The sequence below is a fragment of the Rousettus aegyptiacus genome, unplaced genomic scaffold, assembly GCF_014176215.1.
Source record: "Rousettus aegyptiacus isolate mRouAeg1 unplaced genomic scaffold, mRouAeg1.p scaffold_m13_p_5, whole genome shotgun sequence".
NCBI classification, from domain to species: Eukaryota; Metazoa; Chordata; class Mammalia; order Chiroptera; family Pteropodidae; genus Rousettus; species Rousettus aegyptiacus.
In genome coordinates, this window is record NW_023416308.1 from 54,269,639 (window position 1) to 54,283,498 (window position 13,860).

Sequence of the window (13,860 nt, forward strand, 5' to 3'; positions counted from 1 at the left end):
AACTCATAATTTGTTATTTACATCTTTCGTTAACTATTGTAACATTAAAACAATGTCAAAGAAGCTCTTCGATTTTCTGCAATCTAAAATATTCTTTAAAAAATGGAGGTACAATCTACCTCACATGAATATTGTACCAATGATTTGCTGTTGGGCATGTTTTGGCTTAAATGAAGCTATTCAAGACCATTAGCTGTGAGATAATGTTGTGAAAATAATTTGTGAAAAACTTTCTTCCGGCCTAAAAGGGATTACCACCAAAATTCTGACTTGCATTATTTCATCCAAGCTTATCAAAGGATCCTGTACTTTCTGCAATAAAGGAGCCATAATAGTAAATGGAAAACTAATTCTTTTTACTGGCTTACATAAATTGATATTGATGCTTCCTTCTATTTTACGCCAGTTCCTTGCCTCATAGTAAAAATGCATTAAAATGTTGATGTCACCTCTCCTCCTGTTTTTCTGTAAAACCTACTAAAAACAGTTACAACTGCTCTCAAAAACAAAACAACAACAAAAACCCTTAACAGAAGTTGAAGTGTTTAATAGTTGATACAAAGTCAGCAAACTTTTTTGTAAGGGCCATATAGTAAATATTTTAGGATTTGTGGGCCATATGGTCTCTGACATGACTACTCAGCTCTGCTGTTACAGCCTGAAAGCAGTCATAGACAATATCTACCCAAATAAACAGGGCTGTTTTCTACACAAAAACTGTACTTATGGACACTGAAATTTGAATTTCATATAATTTTCAGGTCACAAAATACTATTCTCAGTTTTTCAGCTATTTAAAAATGTAAAAACCATTCACAGCTCACATGGCTATGGGTGGCACGAAAACAGCACGCTGGATTAGGCGCATGGGCTATAATTTTCCAAGCTCTGGTTTATACTGTTAGGTTGGCTCAGTTTTTGGTCTAAGAATTAAGCGCCATTACCTGGATTTGAATCTTAGTTGCCAACCTATTAATATGTTAACTTGGTCAAGTTACATAGCCTTTAAGCTTTAGTTTTCTTAGTTTAAAATGGAGATGACAATTCTTATTTCAAAAGTTTGTGGAAGGCCTAAGTATCTTGTATTTTAAATATTTTGCACAGTGCTTGGCACATAATCAATACAAATAAATGCTAATAATTATTGCTCAAATAATAAACCCTAAATAACATCCTTTAGCTAGTGCTACCATTGTGAGATCTGTAACAAATATTTAACTTACCTGATTCTCAGTTTATTCACCAGCAAAACAGAGAGTAAATCTGCTCTACCAAACTCACAGGGTCTCAATGAAAAACGAATGTAATTGTATTTCACCCTGTGCCAATATCAAGCATCCTCTCACTTCTAGACTGATTTTCTAAAACTACAATCTGATCTTACCACACTTTTGTTCTACAGTTTCCTTTACAGTTTCCTATTGGCCACAAGATGATCTGAATTCCCTGGCATGGCTACGTGCCTGTCATACCAGGTCTGGACCTTCCTTTCTAATTGCATCCCCTATCATTCTTCCACATGAACCATACATTTGCAGATGCACTATATTTACAGTTCTTAGAATAACCTGGTTTTTTTTTTTTTTTTTTTTTTTTTCATCTTGCCATGCATTTAAATATGTTACCTCTTCTATCTGGAATGACTTGCCCCTACCTTCTTCGAATTTGTCCTGAAACTCTTCTTACTTAAACTGTGCCTACAGTTCCAAGGGAAGCAACCTCCTCCTTCCATCGGGTCATCTGGCTTTTCCTCATCTGCTCACACATAAGAGAGTTGAGGCCTCCCTCGTCTGCTAAAGCATTGTATGTAAACTTCTATAACTGTATATATAACTTGAAACTATAATAGTTTCTTTACCTATTTGCTCCCCTACTCAACAGAAGACTATTTGATATGTCAATAAATAAATAGCTAGATAAATGAATGAATGAATGAATAAATAAATAAAGCAACTTTAAAATGGAGCTGGAGCTGCCATGCCAGAGTAACTGCCTTGCACATCTTATGCCTCGAATCTTTAGGATGTTAAAACAGGGCAAATAACCTTTGGACTGACCACAGGGCAAAGATAATGAGAAACCAGTTATTACTGAACTGATGACTACTAGACTGAAAATTTTTTAAAAAACATTGTTTACAATTAATGTTTAAGTTATTGGCACCAATAGAAATTCGTCCTTCTGCTGATGTAATTGTTCCCCTTCCTCTTATAAATAACAAAGGTTAGTTTGCCCTATTTTGCCTTTGTCTCCTTATTAGAACTATTTGGCTTCTGCCTGAATCAGTATGTCCTGAATAGCTGTTCTTACTGATATCAAATAAATACTTGTTGCCTCTCACTTTGAAAAACCTTTCTACTTTTAGGTTAACAGATGGAAGAGATTTGTTTATCTCTGTAACCCCAGTGTTCAGCAGAATATATAGTAATATAGGAACTTAATGAGTATTTAATGATGATTGGAAGCAATTAATAAACTATAAAGTACTATATAAAAAAATTAGTATCATACAATTGTAAAAACATTGAAAAATATTGGCATCAGGATAAATTAGACAACACATGTGAGGCGCTGTGCTGGGTATTTTACACACACAGGAACCTCGACACGGTCCTACAGAAACAGCATTATCTCTACTTTCAAATGAGGAAACTGGCTCAGTGAGGTTAAGTTACTTGTCCCAGCTCATTAAGTTTGGGAGAGAGGAACAGAATTCAGTCTGTTAGACTCCAAAATTGGAGTTCTGAAACACTATACCTCATATTCTCTCTTTAGCTAATATAAGAGAGGCAGTCTGAAAGTAGTAAGATAATACGGAAAGAAGAGGCTCAGTGTAAAGGAGGGAAAAAGAGAAGTGGGGAAGCATTATAAATCCTTCCATTACATGTTGTGAAAAAGTACAAAAGCCCAGGAGGAAATCTCTTTTATAAAAATAATAAAAAATTCATATTATCTTTTAGCCATCTCTTTTATTGGCTAAATGTTCCAATTCATTTTACCTCCATGATCTACATTTGAAATTAAATTATTTTCAACTTTCTATTCCAATCTTGATTTAAAATATTGTAATAAAATTGGATAGAAATGATTATACAAACTAAAATATTGTGGAGAAAAAAATTCTGAGTCTTGTAATATCATGTTGCTTTTCATACAACCCACTAACAGACTGGCTTTGTCCATAACATTACGTCCCTGATTTGCATTCTAGTTTGTGGTCAGTTGTGTGGGTATTGCTCCAGGTTATTTCCTGTGGATTTATGCCTACTCAGTTATTCTCCAAGTTCTATTTTTATCACTGGGATTTCTCCTTAAGTGAATCAGTTTATACATGTCCTACTTGTTTCTCTTATCAAGGTCATTATACAGCTTTTAATTTTGCTTGCCAGAGAATTAGCACTTCACATAATCTAGATTAATTTAAATTCACCTCTGTCATCACACACACCTTCATGTGTTATGGTTACAATGCTTAAAAATTCCAGGTTTAACTTTTGTATATAACTTTCAATTTGGTACACATACCTAATGTTTATAATCCATAATTTACCAAGTTTTTCATAGAACTTTCTTATAAGAATTAACAGCCAGACTGAAATAAAATAAAGGTTATTTCGACATCTCCTTTATCTCATATATCACAATACTAGAGAAAATGAAGCTAATATGGGAGACTTCATGGCAATATATGCTCTTTCAGGTCTGAGGATGCTCTTTTAGCTCTCTGAGTAATGACTGCTAATTAGTAGTAGTTTTATTAGTTGTGTTTTAAAAAATATTTTGATGCTTTAATTTTTTATTTTATAAAGAGAATTACAGTAATTGGAAAATTCAAAGTACTGTATCTCAATGAGAAAACTTTTTCTTATAAAAGCAGAATACCAAATAGCTTCATTAGTCATTAGCTATAGAATAAAAATGTTAAAGTTTACTCACATATTCATACCTACATTTTAAAATTATATTAAGTAAAAGTTATGTACTTCAATTACAATTATCATATATTTTAAGTTCCATTGTTGAAAATTCTTTCAATAATTGAAAATTTTAAAGGAAAAAAGTTAACCAAATAAATTTTCTTCAAGACTGTTTTCTTCACCTATCAGCAGCTAGTGACAGGTTTATATACAGCCAGATGTGTATTAACATCTTGATACTGTCAATTTCTGTATGTCTAACTATAGGGAAGTAATCTAATGTATATGAGCGCACATTTTCTCATTTGAAAATAGGAGTAATAATATCCAACTTGCAGAGCTACTCTGAAGAGTATATGAAGTAAAGTATATAAAGCGTTTAGCACATTGCTGAAAATAACAGAAACATAATCACGATGGTTCATATCATTAAAGACTTGTTTCTTATTAGGTTATAAATTAATTATGAATTAAAAACTATAATTTTATTCTTCCAATAACAAATTAAAGATTTAAAAATGTCCCATACATCTTAAAAACTAAAAGGAAGATAATATTTTGGCAGTAAACTTGTTCACATGCAGGTGATATTAGAAAGTAAACAAAAATGCATAGGCCAAGAATCTTATTGAAAAGATAAAATCTACGCATGAATTGTTTAAATTAAAACTTGTACCTGTTAAAAAATATATTACCTGTGGAATCCAGCCCATAAAACAAGGGAGAACTGATGATACACTAGGAGAATCATGCTGATTTTCAGAAAGTCGATTTCCATCAAAACTGCATCCCTCCAGTAATAAGCCACTGATCTACCATGGAAACACACAAACCATTAAAATCTGTATTAAAGTCTGAAGTGTCAGGAGTTACTGTGTTATATCTTAAGAAAAAAGACAACATTTTCCATTATGACTATGTATTCCAAATATGAAAACAAAGATTACAGTATTTTATCTGAGAATAAAGAAGGTGGAGACCGGAATGAGTGTTAACTGTGAATTTCCTTTAGACTGAATTCTAAATAATTTTTAGAAAATTTTAACAAAAATTTTAGGAAAAAATACTTACAAATGTCATCAGTTATAAATTTGCAGGTGCCTTGGCATTAGATTAAAAGAAATATAATGGCAAAAGCCAAAACGCTATTCTTTCTCCAGGAGGGGGGAAAAAGGCATAATTAGAGAACAAGAACATGTGTTCCCTGACATCTTTTTTTAAAGAACAGAAAAAAGTTCAGAGAATTTAATGCAAAAATTTTGACATGCCAAGCAGAACTGAAAGAATAAAAAGGGAGAGTTAATCTCTTTCTCTAAATTAATCTTAGTAAAAATTTATGAAATTACGAAATTGAAAATATAATTATTTTGGTAACTTGGTTTCATGTTTCTTCTTTAAAAGTGTTCATTCTTTTAGTGTTAATCTACCCTAAGTTTATCTAATGGCAACAAATGTAGAGTCACTGTTTTGCATTCAGAGCCATATCTATATTCTTATAATTTGAACTTGATAGAAAACATAAATGATCTTACAAATATTACATAAAATACCTAAGTTTAACATACTAAATGTAAGTACTGCAGAACTGAGAGTCAAGGTAACACTGGAAGTTGGAAGAGTTAAAATAATTTTCAGCTACCTTATAATTTGGGAATGGAATGGCTCAGGTACAAGAAGGTACTGGGAAAATATGCTTTGACAAATAGTTTTAAATAGCAAATTTTACAGTAAGGTTGCTGTAGCATGGAAAAGATAAGCAACTATTTGTTAGTGAAAGAGCTGGGATAAAAATAGAATTACTTTATTCCTAAGTTCAATGTTCTTTCTACTATAGCACTGATGTGATGATATACAGGCTGCTTCAAGAATGGCTGAAGTATTTTGGCTTTGAAAAAATATAAATTAAAATTTAAAGAGTACCTGCTAATTTCAATGCTAGAAACTCTCTAGGTTAAATAATTCTTCTAAAGCCTCTTTTAGGAATTTTATTTAGTTTTAAGTTTAATTAGTCTGTACAGAAATTTATAAAAATAGTCCCTATGGACTATGTCACAACTTAACTATGTAACATGCATGTGCTGAGATACAAATGCATTATTTTCCTCTTCTAACCAGTGAGTGGGAGGGTTAGGAGTACTGTCCTTTGGAGCTTTATTTCAGTAACTGGCACTACTGACCATGATCAGACACCTGCGAAGCATTCTTGGCTCCCTCTCCCAAATTTCCCACACACCAACTACCAAGTCCTGCCGCTTCTAATAAACATCTTCTAAATCTGTCTTTTCTTTTTATATCCTCTGTCACTACCCTATTTTAGAACTTAAAAGAATTTGCAGAATTCGAAGTAAAGGCATTCTTGTTCCTGAAAATAAAATGAAACCATGAGAATGACAGAAAGCAATATACTATTGTTTATAAACTACAATGCTAATATATCAGGAATTGGGAGTGGTATCAACAAATGGTATCTTTACTCCAACTGAGAACTATTTTATATAATGTATCCATTTAAGTGAGGCAAAATAAAGGTTTTAGTAAAAATTATTTGAATAATCCCAGTCAAAAGAACTTTTGCCTATAATATTTAATTTGCAAAATATTTTCCAAATTTATTCTAGATAATTGAGTTTATTCCATCACTTCACTGACACCTCAAAGAGCTAGGTGATGTATTAAGAGCATGCTTTCTAATTTTATCAGTGCTGTACTTCCACCCTTTTTCACTCCCATTAAATGATAAATCATTTAAAAATTCTACTTATATGTCTATTTATAGGACATACTTCATACTTTCTACTAAAGTTTGTTCTAAGTCTGTTTTAGCCATTAGTATCTTATTGTGCGTGACACATATCCCTCGGATGCAAAGAATTAATTATTGAGACCAGAGCTCATTTGTTTACAATATATTAAAAGAACCACATGGTTCAGGCTGTCTCTTGACATTTGTACAAATGTACTATCTGAGTTGAATGCAAATAATTAAGTAAAAGGCATCTAAATGTGTATCTGCCGTCATAATTTCCTCTATTTTTGTTTTGGTTATAAAATGCATAGCTTTCAATTTAACAGAACAGACAGAATAAAATTATTAAACCAAAAAGAAAAAAATCTCAAATAATGTTAGTTACACTTGAACCTCTGATTAAAACATCTTAAAATTAAAAATATATATATTTTTGTTTTAATTACAGCTTCAAACCACATTTGATTAGGCCAACCACAATTGCATAAGCATGTTCCAAATAACTACCATGACCTCCATCTACTTTGAAAGGGCTATTCATTAGTATCTTATTCAACTTTTACTTTCTAACCCCAAAAGGGGTTAGCAAAAGTAATATTAGTGATTCTGCTCCCTAAAAACATAATTAAAGCCATTAATTTATTTTACATATGATGAATTTCTTGTATACTTCTGACTTTAACTTGAATTTAACAGTGAATTTCATGTTAAACTCTGAGTTTTTTTTTTTTTAATGTTATTATGTGGCTTTATTTGCCAAAACCTTCCTTTTATAAGTTTTAAAAATATTTCAAACACATAGAAAATCATAAAAATATTTTTAAATCTATACATTCCTACCACTTATTTTTACTAGACTTTAACATACAGCAGCCATGTTTGTTCCATATTTCTAAGCAAATAAACCATAACAGATATAGTTGAAATCCTCTGTATATATCTTGCCTTTCCTGTTCCTCTTCTGCTCTCACCTGACCTAATCATTATACTGAATTTATTATTACATGATTGTTAAATACATATGTACCCACAAATAATAAACAGTTTGTTCTTCACATTTCCAAACTGCATGTAAAGGGTAACATACTTTATTATATCATTTTGCAGCCTATTTTTTTCCTTCATCATTGGTCTAGGTACATCCATTTTATTCTTTCATATTTAACAGTTGCATAATATTTTGCTTTATTAACATGCAACAAATTATCCATTCTTCTGCTAATGAACATGTAAGTCATAATTATTATTATAACATTACAATAAACATTATGTCAAGTGTCTCCTTATATACCTTTGCATTCTCTAGATACAGAAATGAAATTGCTAAATATCCTCATTCTCCATAATATTGGCAAATAATTCCCCAAAGTAATTCTATCAATCTATGTGCCCACTAGTCACATATAAGAATTTACATTAAACCACAGGCTTGCCAATACTTGGTCCGTTGAGATTATGTTTTCATTTCATGTCTTTATCTCAATTGTTTAAGGGTTTTGTTTTGGATTGGTTTGGGGGTTTTATTTATTTATTATCTGGTAGATTTTCTTCTGCTTGGCTGATACGCTATAACAAGCAGTTCACACTCATTTGGGGGGATTAGTTAAAGCTCAAAACTCCCAATTCAGACAAGTGCATTTCTCTTTATGAAACCTCAAATGTCTAAGTATCTAATTTCTTCACCCTTTTAACTTCTATTTCCTGATAAGCTCTATGAGGAAGGGAACTGAAATATGAACAGTATAATAACCACTTGGTACATGGGCAGAGTCTAGGCTGGCATGAAGGAGCCGAGGTCAACTGGCGTAAGTGGCGACACCAGGTCCCAAGGAGCAGCAGCTTCCAGGCATCTTTGGGAATTGTGTATCATTAACAAGCCTCGAATGCATTTATTTAATTAGCCTGAAAGGGCTATACATAGGTAGAAGACTTGTTTCACTTTTCCTTGTTTTATTAACTGGCATCAGTAGTATTGGAAGGAGCGGGGTTTTGCCCCAGATTTCCAGGGCTGTTCTTTCATAGCCTTTGGCAAGATCTAACCGCAAGCTGAACAGGAGCTTGATTTATACATTTTCTGGCACCAAGTTTCACAACTCCTGTTTAACAAATAATAAATCAATAATGGTAGTGAGGAACTTTAGAGGGCCATGTTCTGGATCTAAAAATCAATATACATACACGTTCTCTTAAGTAGGTCTAGAGGGTTTGAGATATTGATTAGTTTGGGGAACCGCAGGTTGCTGAACATTTTCCTGGTTTAATTCAGTCTGGGGTGGTAGAGACTGAAAAGTTCACAACCAATTAATTCTAGACTGACAATAAAGTTCAAATATAATTCAAATACAAAGTTCTCCTATTAAAATAATATTTTTGTTAAAAATATCATTAATAGGAACCTAAGTGGATTAATAGGAACCTAAGTGGATTATTGAACTTACTGATTTCGCCAAGTGCAAAGAGTGAGAGGCTTGCAAAGACTTCTTACCTAACAAATATGCCTGGAAACTGCAGGTAAGAAAGTTAGAAACTGTGATTTATAGCTGACATGAAAGGAGCCAGAGACAAAAAATTCTACTGAATTTTACCTTTAAGCTTTATTTACTTAAAGTTTAAAGTATATTAAACTCATAATGTTCCTAAATATATTTAAGAGACTATTGTAGTTTTTAACAATATCTTTTGTGAATGCTAAATGAAAAATAGAAGAATTCTGCTTTACTGGATAAAAGTATAAAACTTTGTATAAAAAATACTTTTGTTTCTAATTAAAAAAATATTGCCTAATAAAACCTAACTCAAATTGCATTAAGAGAAACAATAAAAATTACACACATACAGGTTTTCAGAGATCCTCATAATAAACGTGTCGAGGAAGTTTTATAAATCCATCAGTAAATGAGACAACAAAGACTCAAATTGCTCCATTAATTGCTTTAAAAAGTGACATGGCTCTTGTTCAGAGAACTAAGATTAAAATCTTGTTTTATTAACTGTCAGCTTTTTCTCACCAAGTATAAAACATAATGTATAAACTTTTCCTGCTTGTAGATAATTTCATTCCTAGTTTGTAAGAACAAGGGCAACATAGTTCTGAAAATATTAACACACCTCGGCACAGCCTAAAACTCATTTCTTTTGCTTTTTATACCACTATATCCGACTAATGATACTACATACTACGTCTGTGGTTCATAGCAGCCAGAGACCACAAAACCAGGTAAAGTACATGGTTCTTGGATTACACATCATTTGTGTCCTCCCCTCCTTAACAATTGGGCAACTGTGTATGACCACCAGTATAATAGCTCTAAGATTGTTCTACTTATGGATTAGAAGCTAAGGTTAAAATGCAAAGAGATGAAAGAGAACCTTTTTAATTCCTTCAGCTTCAAGGGAGAATTTTGTAGCAATCTACAAAACAGAAAGATCTAGCTTATAGTTAATGATCAAATTTCTGGCACACTGTAGCATTATAGCTGATGCAAATAACACCTACTCTAGTGCCTCTCCGACTATATGCCATCATGTCAACAATTCAGCAAGAGTTTGAGTGCTTATTATATGCCATTGTTTGAGATAACTGACATAAAATGAAACTGAAAAAAAAAAGAGACCACTCTCATAGGACTTATATTCCAGTGGAGTAAGATAGACAATAAATAACAAACAATAAATAAATTACATGGTATGTTAGACAGCAGTAGTGAGATAAAAAAAATATATATTAAACTGGGAACTAGAACTATATAAAAACTTCTGAAATGCTAGTTGCCTAGGGTTAACTAAGTTAAAGAATTATAGTCTTACATTTAACTTATTTTAAAAATTGAAATATAGGTGACACAGAACTAAATATTGGAGATATGAAGATAGATAAAACAGCTTTTATCTTCAATTACATTACAGTCTCATAAGAAAGACTAATATGAACATATAGAGATAATCACACTACAAAATGCAATGTGTGATATTAGCAGCGGAAAAATGTTAATACAATTCCACGTGTGGGAATGGAAGAGCAGAATGGTAGAGAATGCTACTTATGTAGAAGAAGGCTGGGGTTGTTGCGGGAAGGATCGCCACTACAGCTTTTTAATTAGTTTGGTTATTAACATTTGAATGATTATCTATTATTATCTGCTATTATAAAAGAAATGGATTTTTAACAAGAAAGCTAGTTAGGAATACTTAATGCTGCAAAATATGGTTTGATTTTTTTCTAAAAATAGATGGCTTGATTTTAACAGTGACTCAATATACTCACAAAGTGGAAAACTCCCTGTGGACAAGATTTGCTTATATTTTATACATATTTTATTGTATAGTGAATAGTTATTGAATTGAATTTTAAAGAAGCTAATCTAACATAACTTTAGGATTTGTACCACTTTTTTTTACCAAACGTTATATTTTCAAATATGTTGTATCCCTTAGAGTCTTATTTTTGCATTAGAAAAGGCTGTTTTTTGTACAAGTTATTTCTTGTTCTATTTTAACTCACATTGACTTTTTACATAGGTAATACAATCTATCTCTGAAGATGTTACACTATAAAGATTACTACTGAGACTGGAGTTAGAGAGTCTTTTCATCACAGTTGGTAATAACATAATTTTTAGATGCAGATACTAACATTTAAAATTAGTTTAATACCTTAATCTGCAGCTTTGCTTCTTGCAGTCGACCCTTCCATGAGGCTACAAATTTAAGGCTATCCACAGAACAGCTCATGGCCCTATAAAAGTAAAGCAACAAATGTCAGAAAGGAATAATCCTCAGGAAGTAAAATATGAAGAGTAAGAGAAGATAGATGTATTTCTTTTTATTTAAAATTAAAATATTTACAATGTGCAAGTAATAAGACCTTTTAAACTATGTAAAATACCTTAGACTTCACACTAAGTTTTTAAAGTTAATTGGTTATGTCAGTCTCTTCTTCAAGGTTGTTAAGTTTCTTGAGGACGGGGCCTTTCTTCTTTATTTTTATATCTTCCATTTGACCATCATCCTCAAATTCAGGCATATGATGGGTGTTCAATAAATGTTTATTAGCTTAACTGAAATATTAATACTCATAATATAATCTTGAGGAACTGCAGATTACAATCCCCCTGAATCACTAAATGACTAAATTTTGTCCAGTATATTTTTGAAAGTGTCTCTTTTTTTCCATTCTATCTTGTTAAAAATTATAGACTATATATTATATGATAATCCAAATTTGTTATAAAAAGGAACTGGATCTTAACCATGAAATACTTTTCCCTACCAAGAAGCCTAGTTTGCACTGGTCCAATGGAATTTTCTGCAAAATGGTAGCCATTAGCCACATGTGGGTATTTGAGCACTTCAAATATGGCTGAGAAATTACACTTATTTTATTTAATTTTAATTAATTGAGATTTAATTAACTCCATTTGATTTCTGCCTACCACATTAGACAGAAAAGGTGTCGATAAATAAATGACCAAAATTATTTAAGTTTTAATAAAAAAAAAAACCCACTATAATTAAAAGCAATGTCTTTTAAACTAAATGTAAACTCTGTTATTAAAAGTTAAGTATTAGTTAATAACACAAATATCTGGATCCAACAACAAATTTATTCTTGACAATCAAGGGAATGTGATCAGAACTAAAAGTGAAGTATAATTACCCTCACAGACAAATAAGTATTTCCTTTCAATTACCTTGCAGTTTCTTGGCGAAGAGCATTGAGAAATGTGTCTGGGTGGAAGAGTTCTGATAGGTCAAGTGTATCAGAGAGAAGAGCCTGCTTTTCAGCTCTCTCTACCCAGCTCTAAAGGGGGAGAAAATACATGCACATTTTAAAACTTTGTAAACATGGAAGATAAAGAAATCTATTAAAAATTATTATGCAGAAGTTATTTTTATGAGAAATGCTTTGAAATGATGTCTGGGAGAAAAAGATTTCCATTGTACATTGTGAGATCTATTACAGTCTTTGACATAATATTCATCCAACACAAAAAAGATTCATCACACAACTTTTTGTTAGTAAGAATCTCAAAATAAAAAGTCTAAAATATGAAACTTAATCTAATATATAGTGTTTCAGTTTGGGTTGGCACTTCTAGTGATGACTCACCTCTTGTAGTATGCCTAGTAGATACTAAGCACTTGGGTCTAATTCTAGAGTCCCCAGGGTCCCCAAGACTTGGCAATGCAAACTGAACTAGATCATTCTAGATTCAGATTTGACAGTGAGTTTGCCACTTTACTGAATCAAGTATTAGAGAAGAAATAATTTTTTATTAAAATATATTTTTAAATAGTCTTTTGTACTTATCTGTCATTTTGTAAATCAACTTGTACTCTATTTGGAGAAATATACATCATTGTAAAGTAATTTTAATGAGTATACTAAAAATTGCCACTTGGAACAAAAACAAGTTTTTGCAACACTTACTGTATGTTCTCCATATATTAAACAATTTATGCTTACTACAACCCTGAAATTTAGTATTAATATCCGCATTTCACGATGAGGAAATAGAGGCAAGGTGAGCTTAAGGTCCTGCCCAAGGTCACATAGTTCATAAGTGTTGGAGCCCAGTAATAAACTCAGGCAACCTTAAGTGATTTGTTTTTCTGTAGAATTTCCTGCAGGTGCTATTGTACCTTAAGAGATAGACAGCTTATTGATGATTTCTGAATCAGTTTTTATTTCAGTTGGTGTGCAGGGATGATATCAGAGTAATGTTTGCTATAAAAAACTTGCAGAATCTCATTTACTGAAGTGATTTATTTTGCATGCTTTATAAATAGTCTAGGAAAAAGTTGTGTTAATTTATTATTGTGTAGAAAGGTTGTGTTTCATGTACTACAACACTCTGTTATCTACCCAAGCATTTACATCTGTCAGCCCGGTCTAGAATAGGAGAAATTAAAATTACCAAAGCTAATATGTTTATATTTTATCTTACTGCATTTGACTAGTATAGCACAGCACAGCACAGCACAGCACAGCACAGCACAGCACAGCACAGCACAGCATAGCATAGCATAGCAAAATGCAAACAGAACTAGCATTCCAGGTCCAGATTTGACAGTTTGACAGTGAGTTTCACAGCAGAGGGTAATGTTCAGGAAGAAAAAATTTTTTATTTCTTTATAGGAACAAAAATGTTCCTATGTCTTTCCTACCAATTCATAATATGATTTCAAAGATAGAAA

General features: G+C 31.9%; 1 protein-coding gene across 3 annotated transcripts in view; it reads right to left on the minus strand.

Annotated features, from left to right (window-relative positions):
• Positions 1–13,860, minus strand: part of DYNC2H1 (dynein cytoplasmic 2 heavy chain 1) — a 253,153-nt gene that overhangs the window by 5,840 nt on the left and 233,453 nt on the right. For all 3 annotated transcript variants that reach the window (XM_016163676.2, XM_016163673.2, XM_016163675.2), the window contains 3 exons: positions 12,354–12,463; positions 11,317–11,398; positions 4,613–4,729 (listed from right to left, as the gene is read on the minus strand). In XM_016163676.2, the coding sequence (XP_016019162.2) occupies positions 4,613–4,729; positions 11,317–11,398; positions 12,354–12,463 (309 nt within the window). The remainder of the gene's footprint in view (positions 1–4,612; positions 4,730–11,316; positions 11,399–12,353; positions 12,464–13,860) is intronic.